Below are 18,903 nucleotides of genomic sequence, written 5' to 3'. Positions count from 1 at the left end.
CCAATTTTTAAATAGCAGAATTGAGCAGTGTGCTTACATTATAAACGTAAGTTACGCTACAGAAATTCCCATAATCTCCGTCAACGACTTTCGAGAAATAAAATATTATTTTTAGCCTTAAAAACAAGCAAGATGTTGACAGTTTCGATCATTGCAGCAGCAATATAGATGTTCTGCTTAGATCTCTGTGAAAAAAGAACAAATTCATTCTGTCAGAAGTAAGAGTTAGCGAACCACAAAGATATTATAACGAATTTTTCTATAATGAATAAATATTCATGTTTTATAAATATTGCAGACCATTGTCCGAGGATTAAAGAACCAATAAAATTCTGTTGGATCAGTTATATTATTTTGTATTCACATTTTTTGTACAAAACAAATGGTTTCCTTTTACGATATTCGAAAAAACAGATTAGTCAAAAATACTTAATATCTTATTATTTGTTATTTGCACAGTGTTTGTAAAATAGCGATTATTTTTTGTTTTAATTAATTTTATGTCGCATAATTTCCACATAAATTACGCATCTGTCCGAGAAAAGTTACAGGTATTCACATAAATGTTATACCAAAATAAAATAATCATTCGTTATTTTACAATGAAATATCTGTACAAATTAGGCACTCGTTTATGCTTATAAAGTTGAATATACATAAAAGTTTCGAGAGATTACTAGACATTATATCTTAATGCTAGCAAACAGGCGATGTCACGTGTCGGCTATGATCTAATAAAATAAAAGATGTAAACATAGTACAAATGCAAAAGATGTATGATGAATGGATGTACAATAAATAGCAAAGATCATTTCAAAGAATCAAGACACACAACGTAGCTAAAACCTACTATTTACACAAATTGTTATATCAAAATATATGATCATTTTTTTATTACACAATTAGTTATCTTGTCGTATTATTTTTTTTTTTGCGAGCTAAAAATATAATTCAAAGATTAAACCTCGTCAGATGCAAGCACCTCTCTTTCAGCTGGCGAAGACGATTTCTCTTTTCGTTCTTCTTCTTTCATTTGAAGAGCTACAGCAGACTCGAGCACCCGTATCCTTCCCTCGTGTTTTACAATCACTGCTTTTAATTTTCTTATTTCTTCGGTAAATTCCTTCAGCATCTCCTCCTGTAAGAACATAATCATACATTTTAACAAATTTCCTCTAAAATAATAAAACAGGAATTATCTACATTAAACGCACTGTAATGCCTGCCGACGCCTGTGTAGCATTTTGCGCAGAATTAGAAGCAACCTTTGCTCCTTTACTGAGAATATTTGACTTTTTATGAACTTTAAGTTCATTTTTGGCTACCGAAGGTTGATAACCGTCTCGCAAACATATCAGCACAGGATCCCCGTCTGTTCCACTTTCCCATTCCTCCGCCGAAATTGCAGCAGTGTCACCAGGAGTATCTGGATATAAATCTTCATGGAAAAGTTCAGACTAAAAATTAAACAACATTATATTTATAAAAAATGTTTCATCTAGTTTAAAATTTGTCAACTAAGCTCGGCTTGCTTGAACATACCTTTCTTGGTACCGTCATAGAAATAACCTGGCAAAAGCCTGAATTGTTGAGTCGGTAAAATCTAGCTATTTCACAGCTATTAACATCACAGCCTCGTTTTGGCATCATTCCTATACCTCGTTGAGGATCAGGAGTTTGAAACGTATTGATATAGTGAACAAAAGGAGGTTCGGGTGTAATTTCAAAATATCGAATCACAGAATCACCCTTCCCACATAAGTAAACTAGATTCGTATCAGGATCGTATAGGGGAAACATAACTCCATTACTCGTATCCAATTCTACCATAACTATAGGTTCACCTAACATGTCAGGGGCGCGCAGCGAATATTGTCTCTCAGACATTTTGCTGAAACCTGTGGTAAAGATCAAGCCTCCCCTGCAAACATAGTAAACAGAACCTTGTGGATAGAGAACTTTGGTCGAATATGAATATCTTTAAAACATGTATCGATATGTACACATATAAGGTCTTACAAGATGTAACTTATTTCTAAATACTCTACACTTATACTATATAATCCTTTCTATCATATTGTTTTACGAATTCTCTTATTTAAGTTAATCATCAAAACTAAATAACATCCACCTTGTTACAACATTAGGAAATTATGCTTTTGCATAAATTTCTATGTTTATATTAAACACACATGTGTGAAATAATATGAAACAGATATAGTGACGATTAAGAAAAATTGTGTTGTTTGTACGTCAAATTATTCGAAGTTGTATTTAAATAAAAATCAGTATACCAGCTGGACACTGAATATTATAAGATGTATACCTGAATCATTTGTCTGCTTTTCGAAACAGATATTAACAGCATTCAAAATTGTATTAAATGTTTTATTTTGAATGCAGAAAATCACACTTTATCGTTATAATATGCTCTGAATTAGTGTAGTTACTTCGCTGTCTTTTGAACTTATACACATATTTATTTATCAACATGTACAAAATGTTATACTTTAAAGTAATAACTTGAGATACAATACTTACTGCAATTCTTATGTAGATATTACACAGTGGACATCTTGATATTGTCATTTACTAAGCTGACATCCTCCTGATGTTGTATTTTCAATCTTGCAGTTTTCCATTAAAAAATACCAAATCTCGCGCTACACAAATTGGAAAGACCATGTGATAATAAAAAATAAAAATATTCTTAACGTGCGAATAGAAGTGTATCTTTCATGAAACTTTTACAAATACTCTTGTTAAGAAATATTAATTACACGTACAATTAAAAGATATTGTAGACTGCTAAAAAATTTATGGTATTATTAGTTATTGCTGCAAGTAGTAATCGAAATATATATCATATATTTGTAGTTCTATTTCATCTTTCTATATATACTTATTGTGTAAAAAGGCGGATGTATATTGTTTGATGATTATTTGATGTGAAAAATATGTTGACAGTGTTTTGCATATTAAAAAGTACTTATTACTCCTAGAAACATTTCAACAGAAATACTCGTCTTAAGCTGATTTCTACATATCAATTTATACAAATATAGACAAAAACAGCTTCTATGTGCTAAAACAAATGTATACAATTTTAGAAGACAACTAATAGCACACCTGTGAAATAAGAAACAAAGTTTTTTTCTTAAATACATATGTATTCATTTGATGATTATAATTACTCACACCAATTAGTTAATATTGTTTGCATAAAAACTAAAGTCAATATTAAAAGCAAAAAATAAACTATATCTGTAAAATGTTTCTTCAAATTATAGCAAGTTATTAATTATATAAAAAAGTAATTGCTTTACTGAAAAAAAATTGCTAATTGATATTAACAACCAAAGATTATGGCTATACATGTATCATATATTGCATAATAAGTTTGTTAAACTAAAATGCAAAAATTATTTATATCTAATATCAAAATTCGTGAGTAACTGCACGAAAAATTAAAAAATAGAAGCATTTATGCATTTGTATGTACTGATCAGATAGAAGTTTACATACCTAAGAAAGATTGCACGTGTTGCTTTACTACCTTCGTGCGCAATAGCTTCTTCTATTATTTCTCCTGATCTTGGATCCAAAATACGAATTTTTTTATCCTTACATGTAGTGACTAATCTGGATCCATCCCAGTTCCAGCAGGCAGAATAAATCATGTCTGGATGACAGTCTATTCGTACCATGGCTTCCCCAGTACCAACGTTCCAAATCAAGACAAGATTGTCTGATCCAGCTGTTAATAGCACGTTCAGAGCAGATGGATGCCATAAAACGAGACCAACTCTGCGCTGATGCAACTGAAGGTCTACCACTGATTCGGTTAATGTCTTGGAAATACCGCCATCGGGTATTTGCCATACTTTAACTACACAGTCTTCAGATCCAGATGCTATGACATTTTCATTATGAGGGCACCATGCAATATCTAATACAGGACCTTTGTGTCCACCAACTAAAGGATAATCTGCTGGTATTCGTCCTACCTATAACAATATGAAATGACTATCAATACTATTTACGATAACTATAACGTTCTATGTTGTTGCTGCCATGATTCAAACATAAAGGTATAAATAAAATCAAATGCATTTATCAGAAATAGCTGAAGAAAAAGAGGGTGAGACTTACTTTGTTATGAGGCAAGACTATGAAAGCACCACCACCCGCGGATTCCACAATGATGGCGAGGAACTTTGGGTTCACGGCACAAAAGGTTGAGTCCCATGAAGACTTAGACACCCTTATATTGTCGTAACATTGTTCGCGTTTTAAAGGCGTTCCGTACACGTGGCGAAACTTGCTGCTGCGCACAACACGGAAAGACATATCTGCACCTACTTTCGGCAGATGAACAAACAAAAAAAACAAGAATGAAAGCAACAGATATTAACCTAAAGAAGTGGACGGGGTATCTTGGTGTGTCAGTATTATGATTTTTTTAATAAATTATTGTTACGTGTCCACCGCCGGCGTGGGCGTCGCGTGGACCATCCCCGTTTTATAAATAGTTTCCCCACCCTTGATGTTGAAATGAGCGCGACTGGGAATAAGAATATTTTCGAATCCTGAGACTTTTACGGTTTACGGAGTTAAACGCTCGTCCGGTCTGAGCACGTACACACATGTACATCACAGTGCTGCCAATTATCACGAATATCGCCGGAAAATCTTGTATAGACCATACTTGGCGAATCGAAAAATAGATCCGATCCACCCCGAAAATAAACCGGCCGCCGCTTTTATATGACGATGATTCACGCACTGATCATCATAGCGTTCCCAAATTTGCATTATTGGTCATTTTCGAAATAACGTTGTTCAAAATATTAACTGTAAAACAAAAATCTCTCACCGATAATTTTGTTCGAACAAAGTATCGCTCGGAACGAACTATTCTGAAGATTCCTTGAAACAGAAAACTGAAACGTTATTTTCTATTTTAATTTCAAATAAAATTTGTTCAGCTCTGATTCCGTCTAAGGAGTGAATTATTATTCGGATATAACGTTATTCCTGATATATTTTTGGACGGCTTTCCACGACTAAATCGTAACATTTTTGCCATTTCTGAAACGATTCTGGCTACGGGCGGATATTGAAATTTCAATCACCTTGCTGGAGAACCATTTAGGTCAATTGTATTCGATTTAATATCTTTCGTGGCATTAACGCGTTAGAAATCGCAGACACTGCTCAACTTAAGTGGAGCAGATTCTTTGCACGGAAACAGGCGAAATAATAAGCTTTAACGACAGAACCGAAATGATTATCATCCCCCTGAACGTGATTCCTTTATTTTATCCCGACTCGGATAAATGATCGAACTTCATCGGTGAATGATTTTCAAATTGCAAACCGGCTTATTTGACGAATGAATCACACACGTTTCTAGAAAGCTGAGTAACGGAATAATTTCCACGTCCCGATTATGTAGTCGTTCTGCTATCGTCGACAGATTGACGCTGACTGCTAATCACTCACACTAACTGTATCTAATCTACCAGACCGTGTTTATATCGGAACATATTTACGGTCGAATAATGTAACATTTTTCCAAATTGGATGATTTGTATAAATCATAAATATTTTTATTAAATTAAAATTTACATTATACTATTAGACTTAAATTGATTTTATAATGTATCGCCAAATTTAAATTTATAACTCTTAGTTGTAAAATAAACTAAATGCGTGGAATAAAAATCTTTTAAGAATGTGTCTTGAATAGACGTTTAATCGCCAAAAAAACCTCAGTGACTCTCCATACAATACATTGCTACATATTAATGTTACGTTTGTCAAAATAATTTTATACATTTTTGTGTGACAAAAACTTACTTTCTCAATCGAGAAATTGCGAATATTGTTACAATCAAATTTCGGGGGGAATACTTTTACTGATTTGTTACCGAAAAAAATATATTATTAATATAATCACTGGAGAACCACTGAGATGTTTGTTGTCAATACGCGTAGTCCTCAATTAACTTTCTAACTCAATTTTCTTAAAACAGAAACCTCGTAAGAAGAAATGTTACTCCGCATTTTTTTTATTTATTTTTAAACAAGGAATCACCTTCGGTTTTACTGTATTACGAATTATGCCGCACCCTGTATGCACGATACATACACTCATACACATAGAAATATTCAGGCGTATGCACGGATATACATACGGTTCACAGTCAAGCATTACACTGGCGTACTACTGATAAGAATGCAAAGCTGCATCTGTGACTACGTGAATACTTTTGAAAACTAACACTTCGGAATTTCAACGTTCCCGCCGGCAAGTAATAACGTTTGCATCGTAATTCAACGAACGATCACGTAGTGGCGCTATCGACACGGATTGGCTGGATCATTTGGGAGCACCTTATTTGGAAGCGCGCACCCTGCTCCTGTGAATACCTACCCCCGAAGCTACCACTTCTGTCGCATTATTATGACTTACAACGTGTTTCTAACCGTGAATCTTTTTTAATGATTGCTTTCGTCTCACCCTTTCTTTCTTTCTTTTCTTGTTTTCAAGCACTTTATACGCACGAATTGTCAGTGTTGCATACGCCACGAGTGAAATGGGAAGAAATCGATTCAGATCGTTCAGTAAACGCGACGGAACACACGCGTTCGCGTGAATATTTTTTTCGAGTCGGGTACGTGTGGCAAACGAGATCTCACCGACAAAATTTTTTCCCGATGACAGGCGATGCACGCTTTTGGAAAAGAACTCTCCCCACCCCCCGATGTCTCACGCGCTAACGAGGATGATGGATGCGCGCGCTTCCTAAACGCAACATGGCGGTCATACTCGCGGAATATATGAATGTTGAGATCAGACACATTAACACTTTCACGGCGGGGAATTTAAACTACCAAAAGTGGCGTTATATGAATCTATTGGGCAATGATCATAATAATTAATTATTACAATGATTAATATTTTCAATAATTAGAAGCTTCACTTTTTCAGTATGCATTTTCACTAATTCGTGTCACAATCATTGTTGTAGTTAGGAGATAGAAAATAAAATAAAATTACAAAAGAATGTTACGGTGCTAAAACACGAACAAGTTTTGTGTAATGTGTAGCGTCTCACCTACCGGAGTGACGTGAAGTGGGAGGTAGAACGTAAACATTGATTCCTCGTTATAAAATAATCGAATTGTTGGGAATCGATTCTTATAATAATCGTTAGAATAATCGATTTTTCGGAAAAAGAATCGAGTAGAATCGTTCATTGCTATTGTAGCGCACGCACTACTTAATTTTGTATAATTCATGACGATCTTGTCGAAAGTTGCATATGGTTGCATGCATGTTTGTTGTCGTGGGCGATGTTATCTCCAGACGAGAAAGCAGTGAAGTCGCTTATACTATAATATTTTAGTCGAATAGAAATGGGTAATCAAGTGACACGTGGGCATGCATCCACCAAGAAGACTGATTCTGCTGCACACGCCGGCAACGCAGCCAATGCAACTAGCCTTTCGAAAAGTTCCTCGGGAACTGAGTTAGAAAGTAATTCGCACATGCAGTTCTTTCCGATCGAGAGTCTAGCGAAGGTATGAGGATGTTGCCTTATAACTGCATTATTGCATCGCGTATTGTTCGTTGCGTATTTTAAAAGAGATGTTTTTCTATGAGTCGCAAAAGAGAATAACACTGCGATTTGTCGTTGTGAAAGCTTGCCGTTTCAGGAAATTCCTTCGTGTTTTAGAAATTTGAACTGTCGTGTGCGCTTCATGAATGACTTACAGGTCATTCTTCAACGCTTATTCATGAAACTTTATTGTATATTGACAAATACTGCACTTCATGTAACCTATAATCATGTTCCTGATGTAACATTTTGTCATTTTTCACAGATAATGTTATTGCGTTGTGAAAATAAATTTATATAAAACACTGTTGACTTTGCTCGGAAATTTAAATGAATATTTAACTGTCATTCATTGGTATTTTGATATTGACAAAATAAACTATAACTGATTGTTTATAATAGTTCGAATAGCATTAATGCATATTACAGATTAGATTTTTTTCTGTATGTGTTGGTGATACTGTATACATTTTGCAGACTCTGTCACATCTGACACATGACGAGGAACGTATAAGTGGTATTACAAAATCTGTATTTCAACGGTACCTTTTCCCTAATTATCCAGAGTTAGGTGAAAAATTATTCAACTATTTGCATCACACTGCCAATGTCAGTACTTCTCATATGAGTGCAAATTCTTTTAAGCAACAAGCTGAGAAATTCCTCTCTGTGATGAATGATCAAACTGTATTAGAAAATTATGTAAAAATGTATTCAAACATGAAGGATGATGGAAACATTGATCCTGAAGGATTGAAAGGTCTATTACATATCTCTTACAAAATTGCCATGGATAGTAGTGGGACTGCTTCATGTATTTATGCTGGACAAATAATCAATGCAGTCATTATTTCTTGTGTTAGTAAATTTAATATTTATTGAAGTATGATTTTTATTTGTTTCCATATTATAAAATATATATTACAGTTTCATGGCAAATATGCTTTATCTGTGAGTTTTGTGAGCAATTGGATTTCGCAGCATTGTCCACGTATAATACATGGTCCTCATCATTACATAGTACATGTACTAACAACTGCTTATCGAAATGGTAAAGTTCTATTGTCTAAAGAGCAACCCCAACCGCATCTGGAGATACCAACGCCTATATTGGAGCAACCAGAATCCATAGATTTTCCTCAAATTCTACTACCTGTGAGCTATGTATGGTTGCTATCAAGTACATTACCCGAATGTTACCTTCAGGTACATTTTAATTAAAAACCTCATACACACCCCATTACAAACCCCATATTGTTTCATTGCATTATTAAACAATGGACCAAACAAATATATGTTTAGGTAGATAATTCACCACAAGATGTTCCTCATGCCTTGATAGCTAAAAGGTTGGGCAGTGTGTGTCCTAGACATTGGGCATTGTTATACAATAGCTCAGAGCATGGAACAGGAGCCAACCGTTTTCTCCATCACGTTTTAGGATACAGAGGTCCCACCCTGTTGTTTATAAGAGCTGTTAGTCCAGACAAGGATACAGTGTGCCCTACATATTGCATATGTTCAGCAGTAGAGTGGCATGAAAGTCACTTGTATTGGGGTGATGAAGATTCAGTAGGCATTGAACTATTTCCATCATACAGGGTTATAGAAAAAGGAGCCAAATTACTTTATTTAAATACTAATATTCGGGGTTATCCTCACGGATTACGATTTGGAAGTAATACACGTTCGCCGTACATCAGTATAGACGAATCATTCCATTCAGTCAGTATTGCAGGTGCACCTTATCCAATTGCTAGTTTAGAAGTGTGGGGCTGTGGAGATACAAAATTGAGGTAATGCATGTCTCATTATAAATACCGGTTGACTTAAGGGTTTACATCACCTTAGCAGTGGAAAAGAAATCAAATTTATTTTGTGTTATTATATGTTTAATTTATAAACGCAACAATCATTTCAATTAGGTGTATATTATTGTTATAAAAAATTGTGAAAATTTTTTTGTATTTACCTGCCAAGGTAGTGTAACCCTTTAAATAAATGTTGACAAAAATATTAATGGAAGAACATCTTTAGGGAGCGTCAATTGGAAATTAAGAAGTGGCAGGTAAAAGAAGCAGAAAAACAAAGAATTGTTAAATTAAGTGCTAGTGATTGGATAGATCATCCTGATCGTTACCTACTTGAATTGGCGGGTAGAGCGTCTTATAATGAATCTAGTAATTAAGTATAAGATAATATACAATAGCACAAAGTTGATTCAGGATTTATAGTGGATTGTTTGTATATATGTATATACTATCAAACAACTATGATATCGATATGTACTTATGCCGTATGTGTAAGATTGCAGACACCATATTTGTTTGAAACAGTTTAGTTTAAACGGATATACTTACTCTAGAGTATGCCATCAAGGACAAGTTTTAATATACGGATATTATAACAATTTTAGTATTTTTTAGAGTACCAGTAAACTCGTGATATAGTTTTTAATATGCCATATGGAACAAGTGATTGAATGATACTAAAAATTATGTTTACGTTCAACATTTTACCAGAACTAAAAACTAACATTAAAGTATCTGTAACGCCTAAATTATATAATAGTTGAAAGAGACATTTTCATAAATTATTACCTGTGCTCTGTAAAAGAGTTACTTAAAACTTAGAATCCAAGTACTTACTTAAAAGACCTTATGCAGTATATTTTAAAACCGTACTTTTATGCTCAATAATATTAGCTAATGTAAAAAATATACAAACGAAATACTTGACATGTACAAAATGTAAATGTGCTGTCCTATGTAATTAACGATTGTATGTTTACAGTATATATGAACAAATGAAAAAACGATAGTCGAAACGTTTGTTAATATTGTAATTTTTAATTTCGGCAAAGTGGCATGCACATATTCTTGCTGAAAGTGAGATTTCGATAAATATATAGGTGCTGTTACATTTTTTAATGTGCTTTTATAAAATATATTTCGGCTGTTGCGTGCCTTATATTCAATCGTTTAATTCAATCTAGTAAAATGCGCATAATCTCCGCAAATTTACATGCCTGTATTTTTCAAGCTGTGACCAGTATAGCGTGCCTTATACATATATACATATTGTTAAAAGACACCTGGTAAAAGTCAGCAGACGTTAGTAGTGAAATATTTCTGTGAACAATATACCGTTAAAAATTCTCCTTGAAAACTACTATTTGCGTCTGAAACTTTATTTATTTATATTGTTTTTTTTTTTTTTTTTTAATAAATTATTAACATTCAGGAATTTATGTTGAACAATTAAATTTTTCAGAAGGTGATATTTGTATTTAAATAAACGATAAAAATACCAAATTTGTTTATTTTGATGAATTGGATGTGTGATCTATGTTGCCATCTGTTTAGAGAAATAAATAAGGTACTTAAATTATTTCTTACAAATTCCATAGTTATTCATAATATAATAAGTGAATGTTTAACAGGGATACTTAAATAATAGTCTGTTTACTTACTTTCCGTTTACTCTATAATTGCTATCGCATTACTCTTAAATTTACTCGGTTATCTAACTACGATTACCATAAAAATCCGCAACTTCGTTTAAGAATTTATTATAGTTTCATTTAACAATGCTTCATACATTATGTTTCTACAAAGAGACACGAATTGCGTAAAATTTATTTATCTCATTCCAAAGTCAATTTGAACGTTATATAATGCGCACGAACAACGAATTAAAGCGAGTCTGGAAAGTTTATAGCGGACTGTATTACTCGGCTGAATATATAAGCTAACTTTGTAACATCACTGAACGACGAAAGAACTTACATATAACATTTAGTAAGTAACTATCAATACAACTGTACTTTTTCAAAAAATGTGACCAGTTTAAATACCGATATGATTCATAAAACTCGTCATTTACGTATCGTACTGCGGTGAACTCTATAAGGATACATATAAGACATATTTACAAATATTTAAATAAATATATAAAACTATATCTAGTAAGTTTTATATTATTTACGTTGCCTGATAATACGAGGTGGACTACGAATGAAAGGTACACAAAATCTAATATAATATAACGAGCATAAAGACGTGCTTCTTGGAATGCTGTTAACTAAAATGGAAGGTAAAACCAGACGGAAAAGCACCGGGATAGCCGCCACCTGTATGGAACTGGTAACCGTTGTGTTGGTTGAAAAACGTTTGATACACTGCATTTGGATCGATATCTATATAAAAATATAAATATTTTTCCTCATTTAAAAATACCACACGACGTACTGCAATTAACGATGGCATATTTTGCTGCACCTTAGATATAAATAAAATCATTACTCTAACCTTGAAAACCGCCATCACTATCAATTACATCATGTCCATTGTCGTAACGCGATCGTTTCTTCGGATCCGATAAAATTTCGTAGGCTTCTCCAACGTCTTTGAACTTCTTTTCTTGTTCCTTCTTTTCTCCTTCGGTTGCATTCGGATGCCGATCTACAAACAGCAGGAGAATCAAAGCAATATTAACATGGCTTGTAAAAGTATGCCATCAACTTCAATCTTACCTGGATGATGTACCATAGCTCTTTTCCTATAAGCTTTCTTAATATCATCAGTTGATGCATTTTTGTCGATGCCTAAAATCTTATAATAATCCTTCCTCATAGATATTTTTAACGCCAATTTTGCTTCCATAAGTAACCGTTTGTTGTCTGTAAATGGAAGTACGAGGAGTTACTACAGTGTACCAGAAAGATTATTTTTATTGTAAAAACAAATTTTATATCGTACCGCGACTTTTATCCATTTTATATGCTTTTTCGAGATCATGAATAGCATCTTCGTATTTTTTAAGTTCCATATAAGATGCTGCCCTCCTAAGAAGAGCTTTCAAATAATTGTTGTCTAATTTCAATGCTTCTGTACATTCTGCAACTGATTCACTTAGGAGACCCAACTATAAAGTACACAAAATATATAATCCTTTTCAAAGATTCCACTTTGGAGAAAATAAAAATATAATACCTTTGTAGCTACTGTCGCTTTATTAAAATGAAGTTTCGCATTCGTTACTATGTTTTGTGGATCTATGGTCAGGGCTTCAGTATACAATTTATATGCTTCTTGATACTGTTCCATATTGTAAGCAGCATTACCTTCATTTTTCTTTTTCTTTAAATTTTTGGCTCGCTATAAAATTATAATGCAATGTAATAAATAATTAATCAGACATTCTTTGAATGTTTCTTACCTTATATATTTCCAATGCCTTAACGTGATCTGGTGCCAATCTGAGTACTTGTTGAAAATGTGCAAATGCTCTGCCAATATCATCTTGGAAATACAAACACATACCGCGGACATACAGCGCATCCGGATTTTGTTTATCAATATGTAAAATATTGCTGAAACAGAAGTGTGCAATATAAGGTAGAAAGCATAGTACTATTTTGAACACTTAATATAAGTAAGTCATATACTTTGCAATTTCTTGTGCTTCTTGGTATCTCCCTAAGAATGCTAGACATTCTGCCTTAGATAGTTTAAATCTTGGACAAGAAGTGCTTATATCGCAACATCTGTCCATACAGTACACAACCTACAAAAGTTGTAATAATTAGTCATTTTTAATTACATCCATATAAATTTTATATGCGTATCTTGATTTATTTAAGAATTTATTCCAAACCTTGCGAAAATCCTTGGCCTTATATGCAGCATCTGCATCTTTAAGAAAGTTTTGTAAATATTGTAATTTTTTTTTTTCTGCAACTATTACTTTATTATCAGGATCAATCTCTAATAACTTTGTTAAGATGGTTTGAGCTTGAACAATATCTCCCAAAATTAAAGAACACTGTATAGCTCTTCTGTAAGCCTGAAAATGTGAATAAATACAAAAGTAAAAGACTGATTATTTAATTTATACATAACATACTTTGATGAACTTCATATCTAATTCAATGCATTTTTTCGCATCATTTAAGGCATCTTGAAATTTTCCAAGCATCATATAACACGCAGTTCTATTTCCATAGTATACTGGAGACTTTGGGCAAATGTCTAAAAAAATATTTATGTTATCGATTCATTAAATTGTATTGTAACAGATTCATGACCAAAAAATACCTTACCAATAATTTCATTGTATTTTATCAATGCCATATCATATTTCTTTTTCAAGTAAAATTCCTTGGCTGATTCATTTTTATTTTTCGCCAAACTAGAATGATCAGACATTTAATCATGGAAAGAATAATTCAGCAAGTCACCTTCATAACTAAAGTACAGAATGTTTATTAAACCCTTTATTATACTTATTACATAATCCAATAATCTTCTGTAAAATGTAACTAACATAAAAAGAAAATATTTATATAAAAACTTCAAAGATACATTTCGAACTCAAAATACGTTAACCGTAAATAGAAAATTATTCTTTTTTACTTTGAATGAATATAAAAAAAAAAGTAGATTATGAAATGGCTAAATATTTGGAAAAATGATTTATTATACAATTCATCGAGTAAATCGTATTATTCTGATTATATCTGAGTTAACTACTTCAAAGCGCGTATCGTGTGAGTACATCAAGACTACGGGTCAAACAATATGACATTGCATGTTTATACTCATATATTACTTACTCCTCCACCAATTTTGTGCAATCCATGTCACAGGCTATTAAATCTGATTTATCGTCCATCGCGTCAATTGTTATCGTTGCAGCTTTTTCAATAAACTGGGGAAACTCCCGTGAGAAAATGTGACATTCAACGAAGCGTTACGTATCGCAGGTAAACTGTTTTCTGTTTTGTGTCGAAATCACAATCTCGTTGAAACGGATCGTACGTACTTCGAGAACGTGTTTCTATTCTTTGTATAAGAGTTGTAGGTAGGTACTCCCTTTAATAGTGCCAACAGAAGGGACCGATTCCTAATAACGATCCCGGGAATTTAGCGTACATGCGTTCCGAAAGGTTCGAGGCAATTTTGTGACAAACGTTACAGAAGTATGGGCTAATCCACAATCGTTTTCAATACCACATTTTAAATAAAGTTATTGAACATTTTATTATTGTATAAAATTGATATATCCAATCGATGACATAAAAAGTTTGAATATCAACAGGTTTACATTTTACTAACATTTAAGTTGAGAACATCAGAAAGAACAAATTTAAAAAAATATTGTACAGTTCAGTTTTGGAACTCATTTTATGTCATGCGCTGATTCGGTAGCAAGCGTATCCGCCTTTAATGTCGTTGTCAGTCTAACCTATAGTGGTTTTGCCCTTTGAAAGAAAAAGGAGCAAATAATTTTGTTCACTGTAAGTTTTGTAGAATAAATAAAATTTGTATTTTTAAGATAACTTTTCATTTAATACTACCGTAAGTGTTGTATTAAGCATTATTGATTAAATTATTGTACCATGTGTTCAAAGATAATGCAAACCGCTATATGGAAATGATTGTTTTTATATTATACGCACAATTGCTTTGTAATATCGTTATATTTTGTTAGTATTTAGAAGCAACGAATAAGTTATACTTAAATAAACACTTAAATGTACATTAATAACAAATTGCATTTGAAAAGTTTAACATGTTGCTATGAATAAAAAATACCTGTTAACCATATTCCACTTTACTGTTACAGTATCTTTTGCAATATGAGTCGTTTCTTTGCAACTGGTTCAGACTCTGAATCTGATAGTGCCTCAGAAGAGGAACAGATTCAGAGGGCACCAGCCACAGCTTTTACGGTAAATACAAATTACATTTTATAATATTATTTATTGTAATTGAAAAAAGTAAAATAATAAGCCCACTAGATCAACCTGTATTTTAATCAAATCATTTTCTACGTTCTTTCTTCTTATAGTTCAGTGATGAAGAAGAAGAAACAAAGAGGGTTGTACGTTCAACAAAAGAAAAAAGATATGAAGAAATTGCTAATCTGATCAAACTAATAAGAAACTATAAAAAGATCAAAGATATGAGTAGCATGTTTTCCAGTAAGTGCATATAATATAACTTGCAATTAAGATTTTCCTTATTTAGAATCGTTATGATCATAGGTTTTGAGGATTTAATGCGTGCCTATCAAAAGGCATTACCAGTAATTACAAAGGAAGAAGGTGGTCAAACACCACGTTTTTATGTCCGGTGTTTGGTGGAAATGGAGGACTTCATCACTGAAGTGTGGGAGGATCGTGAAGGACGTAAAAATATGTCAAAAAATAATTCAAAGTCATTGACATCATTGCGACAGAAACTTCGTAAATATAATAAAGACTTTGAAGAGGATATAATCAAATTCAGAGAAAATCCAGATCAAGATGATGATGAAGATGAGGAAAAACGTAAAAAAACATACATAACTTATATTACATGTATGTTTCTATAAAAGAAAATTAATTAATGTCTTAAATTTTAGCAGATGAAGTTATAGAATCAGAGGAAGAAGATGACAGTGCAGTTGCATTTAAGAAAGCTGGTTCTGAGGCAAGCGAACCAGATTTATCTAAATTCAAGGTTTGTTGTAGATGCAATTAATCTTTATAGATCATTTCAGGTACACGTTTCTTTTTTTATAACAAAATTTTGCATAACTTTTTAGAAAAGTGTGGCCGATGGTGAAGATGGTAGTGAAAGCGAATCTGATTGGGGTAGTTCGTCGGATAGCGAGAGTACAAGCAGCGAGGAAGAGGGTCAATATCAAAACATACGTGAACGATATATCAAGAAGTAAGTTTGAATAGATTTATGAAAAATGAAGAAAAAAAATATTTTGGTATTGTAATGACACAAATTTTTATACTGTAGTAAGGCGGCATATAAGGAAGAAGACGAGGATAAGGCAAAACGGAAAGAACAGCGAAAGGAACGCAAGGAAAAGGAAAGGAAGAAGAAGAAAGATGAAGATGATGGTGAAGGCGAGTGGGAGACCGTTAAAGGCGGTGTGGCTATTCCGTCTGAGAAGCCTAAAATGTTTGCAAAAGATGCTGAAATTAACGTGACTGCAGTTTTGAAAAAACTCTCCGAGATTATTGCTGCTCGTGGTAAAAAACGTACAGACAGACGAGAACAGATTGAACTGCTGTACGAATTACAATGCATAGCTGATTCTCATAATCTTGGATCAGCTGTAGCAGTGAAAATTAAGTTTTCCATTGTATCTTCTATTTTTGATTACAACCCTAAAGTATCGGACGCGATGAAACCCGAATATTGGTCAAAGTTCGTATATCTGTCAAATCTTGTAATATGAAGTTCACTTTAGAATATATATAAATAAATTATTCTACACAGGATTCTGGAACGTATAACAGAGATGCTTGACATGTTGTTAGAAACTAAAGATATGATAATCGCTGAAGTTATTTCCGAGGAAGGAGAGGAATACGAAACTCCTCCATATAAAATACACGGATGTGTGCTGACACTAGTAGAACGGTTAGACGAGGAATTTACGAAGCTGTTGAAGGAACGCGATCCACACAGTAATGAATACGTCGAAAGGTGCATAAATTAATACTTGAAATTAGTCGTAGTATCATGAAATTATTATTTGATATTTTGTCTAGGTTGAAAGACGAGAAACAAGTGTCTGCAATAATAGACAAAGTTCAGGAATATTTAGAAAGGCAAGGAACTGTTTCAGAACTTTGTCGTGTATATCTACGTAAAATAGAGCACTTGTATTATAAATTCGATTCAAATGTTCTTAAACAGAAAGAAGTAAGTTAATTATTACTAAAGATATAAACATATAAATGCAAAGATATTATGTGTATGTATATACATATATATATATATATATATATATCTTTTCAGGGAGAACTTGGTCCAGAAGTTGTAACGTCTGTACAAGTTATGGAAAAGCTTTGCAAATACGTTTACGCTCACGATGGAACGGATAGGCTTAGAACTCGTGCGATTCTTTCCCATATTTATCATCACGCTCTTCACGATAATTGGTTCCAAGCACGTGACCTTATTTTGATGTCTCATTTACAGGAGACTATTCAACATTCCGACCCAGCCACACAAGTGCGTATTTTTAATCACACAAGGATTAAAATTACTTCCTAACCTCATTAATTTTTTGTTTGCAGATTTTGTATAACAGAACAATTGCCCATTTGGGCTTATGCGCATTCCGGCACGCAAACATCAAAGATGCACATAACTGTTTGGTTGATTTAATGGTAACAGGGAAGGTTAAGGAACTTCTGGCACAAGGTCTTCTGCCTCAAAGACAACACGAGCGTAGCAAAGAGCAAGAGAAGATTGAGAAACAGAGGCAAATGCCTTTCCACATGCATATCAATTTGGAACTTCTCGAATGCGTTTATTTGGTTTCTGCTATGCTCATTGAAATTCCGTACATGGCCGCGCACGAATTTGACGCAAGGAGAAGAATGATTTCCAAGACTTTCTACCAACAATTAAGATCGAGTGAACGTCAGTCGTTAGTCGGTCCTCCAGAATCTATGAGAGAACATGTCGTGGCCGCAGCGAAAGCGATGCGCAACGGAAATTGGCTGGCATGCAATAATTTCATTATCAACGAAAAGATGAATGCTAAAGTTTGGGATCTTTTTTACCAGGCAGACAAAGTCCGTGAAATGCTAACGAGACTGATTAAGGAGGAAGCGCTAAGAACATATTTGTTCACCTATTCACACGTCTATGATTCAATTTCTATGCCCAAATTAGCAGAAATGTTTCAGTTGAAACGATCTATTGTTCATTCTATTATCAGCAAAATGATTTTCAACGAGGAGCTGATGGCGTCTTTGGATGATCCAACAGAGACTGTTGTGATGCATCGCAGCGAACCAAGCCGCCTTCAATCCCTGGCATTACAGCTTAACGATAAAGTGAACAACTTCGTCGACTCCAACGAGCGTATCTTTGAAATGAAACAAGGTAACAAGGAGATATACTTCAACTCATTTCAATTGCTTATATAGAATTGAATAAATTTAAATATAATATGTTACAGGAAACTACTTCCCAAGAGGAAATCAAGGAAACTTCCGCGATAGACAAAATTACAACAGACAGGGACAAGATTGGGGCCGTCAGAGACGCGATCGTGATCGAGATCGTAACCGAGAGGAAAATCGAAATTATTAAATCAAAGAACATCGAATACTATTTACTTGGGCGTTTAACATTGGATCATTGTTCTATCATGTACACATTCATGTAAATAATGTTGGAAATAACATTATGCAAAGTAACGGTATATTATTTTACTGTACTATTGAAATATCCGGACTTCCGTACTTGTC

The 18,903-nt window shown here is 33.5% G+C and overlaps 4 protein-coding genes across 5 annotated transcripts; 2 read left to right on the top strand and 2 right to left on the bottom strand.

Moving 5' to 3' along the window:
- Positions 1 to 391: 391 nt before the first annotated feature.
- Positions 392 to 6,693, bottom strand: LOC122400216 (coronin-1C-A). The gene is made up of 6 exons (XM_043401558.1): positions 6,527 to 6,693; positions 4,153 to 4,358; positions 3,526 to 4,007; positions 1,543 to 1,921; positions 1,215 to 1,457; positions 392 to 1,138 (listed from the first exon to the last, which is right to left on the bottom strand). Exons 2-6 carry the CDS (start codon positions 4,348 to 4,350, stop codon positions 959 to 961), a joined length of 1,482 nt encoding a protein of 493 aa, XP_043257493.1. The 5' UTR covers positions 4,351 to 4,358; positions 6,527 to 6,693; the 3' UTR covers positions 392 to 958.
- Positions 6,694 to 7,330: 637 nt separating this feature from the next.
- On the top strand, positions 7,331 to 10,778 carry LOC122400217 (restriction of telomere capping protein 5). The gene is made up of 5 exons (XM_043401560.1): positions 7,331 to 7,590; positions 8,106 to 8,486; positions 8,556 to 8,834; positions 8,931 to 9,424; positions 9,666 to 10,778. The coding sequence occupies exons 1-5, from the start codon at positions 7,426 to 7,428 to the stop codon at positions 9,814 to 9,816; spliced, it is 1,470 nt and encodes a 489-aa protein (XP_043257495.1). The 5' UTR covers positions 7,331 to 7,425; the 3' UTR covers positions 9,817 to 10,778.
- A 173-nt stretch (positions 10,779 to 10,951) lies between these two features.
- Positions 10,952 to 14,569, bottom strand: LOC122400215 (dnaJ homolog subfamily C member 7). Its single transcript, XM_043401557.1, has 11 exons — positions 14,245 to 14,569; positions 13,732 to 13,820; positions 13,536 to 13,660; positions 13,287 to 13,475; positions 13,078 to 13,196; positions 12,849 to 13,002; positions 12,623 to 12,787; positions 12,389 to 12,554; positions 12,163 to 12,309; positions 11,939 to 12,091; positions 10,952 to 11,826 (listed from the first exon to the last, which is right to left on the bottom strand). The coding sequence occupies exons 1-11, from the start codon at positions 14,301 to 14,303 to the stop codon at positions 11,708 to 11,710; spliced, it is 1,485 nt and encodes a 494-aa protein (XP_043257492.1). The 5' UTR covers positions 14,304 to 14,569; the 3' UTR covers positions 10,952 to 11,707.
- A 300-nt stretch (positions 14,570 to 14,869) lies between these two features.
- LOC122400185 (eukaryotic translation initiation factor 3 subunit C) lies at positions 14,870 to 18,884 on the top strand. Of its 2 annotated transcripts, none has more exons than XM_043401513.1 (12): positions 14,870 to 14,928; positions 15,258 to 15,363; positions 15,483 to 15,615; positions 15,679 to 15,963; positions 16,041 to 16,135; positions 16,221 to 16,348; positions 16,427 to 16,840; positions 16,913 to 17,122; positions 17,188 to 17,341; positions 17,438 to 17,653; positions 17,719 to 18,535; positions 18,612 to 18,884. In XM_043401513.1, the coding sequence occupies exons 2-12, from the start codon at positions 15,271 to 15,273 to the stop codon at positions 18,743 to 18,745; spliced, it is 2,679 nt and encodes an 892-aa protein (XP_043257448.1). In that variant the 5' UTR covers positions 14,870 to 14,928; positions 15,258 to 15,270; the 3' UTR covers positions 18,746 to 18,884. The 2 variants fall into 2 exon arrangements, with proteins under 2 accessions (XP_043257448.1, XP_043257447.1); XM_043401512.1 differs by having other exon boundaries at positions 16,038 to 16,135.
- Positions 18,885 to 18,903: the final 19 nt, after the last annotated feature.

This window comes from Colletes gigas, unplaced genomic scaffold (genome assembly GCF_013123115.1).
Source record: "Colletes gigas isolate AHSC1104 unplaced genomic scaffold, ASM1312311v1 Colletes_gigas_Sc00016, whole genome shotgun sequence".
Lineage (NCBI taxonomy): Eukaryota > Metazoa > Arthropoda > Insecta > Hymenoptera > Colletidae > Colletes > Colletes gigas.
The sequence above is the reverse complement of the archived record's forward strand: the minus strand, read 5'-3'. Positions and strand labels throughout refer to the sequence as shown.

Coding starts and splice junctions, on each gene's coding strand:
- LOC122400185 (XM_043401512.1), top strand. CDS start 15,271: ATGAGTCGTTTCTTTGCAACTGGTTCAGACTCTGAATCTGATAGTGCC. Junction 15,964..16,037: donor TGATGAAGATGAGGAAAAAC/GTAAAAAAACAT, acceptor CTTAAATTTTAG/CAGATGAAGTTATAGAATCA. Junction 16,349..16,426: donor CGTGAACGATATATCAAGAA/GTAAGTTTGAAT, acceptor TTTATACTGTAG/TAAGGCGGCATATAAGGAAG.
- LOC122400217 (XM_043401560.1), top strand. CDS start 7,426: ATGGGTAATCAAGTGACACGTGGGCATGCATCCACCAAGAAGACTGAT. Junction 8,835..8,930: donor TACCCGAATGTTACCTTCAG/GTACATTTTAAT, acceptor ATATATGTTTAG/GTAGATAATTCACCACAAGA. Junction 9,425..9,665: donor TGTGGAGATACAAAATTGAG/GTAATGCATGTC, acceptor GAACATCTTTAG/GGAGCGTCAATTGGAAATTA.
- LOC122400216 (XM_043401558.1), bottom strand. CDS start 4,350: ATGTCTTTCCGTGTTGTGCGCAGCAGCAAGTTTCGCCACGTGTACGGA. Junction 1,458..1,542: donor CTATGACGGTACCAAGAAAG/GTATGTTCAAGC, acceptor TTTAATTTTTAG/TCTGAACTTTTCCATGAAGA. Junction 1,139..1,214: donor AGGCGTCGGCAGGCATTACA/GTGCGTTTAATG, acceptor ATGTTCTTACAG/GAGGAGATGCTGAAGGAATT.
- LOC122400215 (XM_043401557.1), bottom strand. CDS start 14,303: ATGGACGATAAATCAGATTTAATAGCCTGTGACATGGATTGCACAAAA. Junction 13,821..14,244: donor TGCACAAAATTGGTGGAGGA/GTAAGTAATATA, acceptor TGATCATTCTAG/TTTGGCGAAAAATAAAAATG. Junction 12,555..12,622: donor AAGCGACAGTAGCTACAAAG/GTATTATATTTT, acceptor TGTACTTTATAG/TTGGGTCTCCTAAGTGAATC.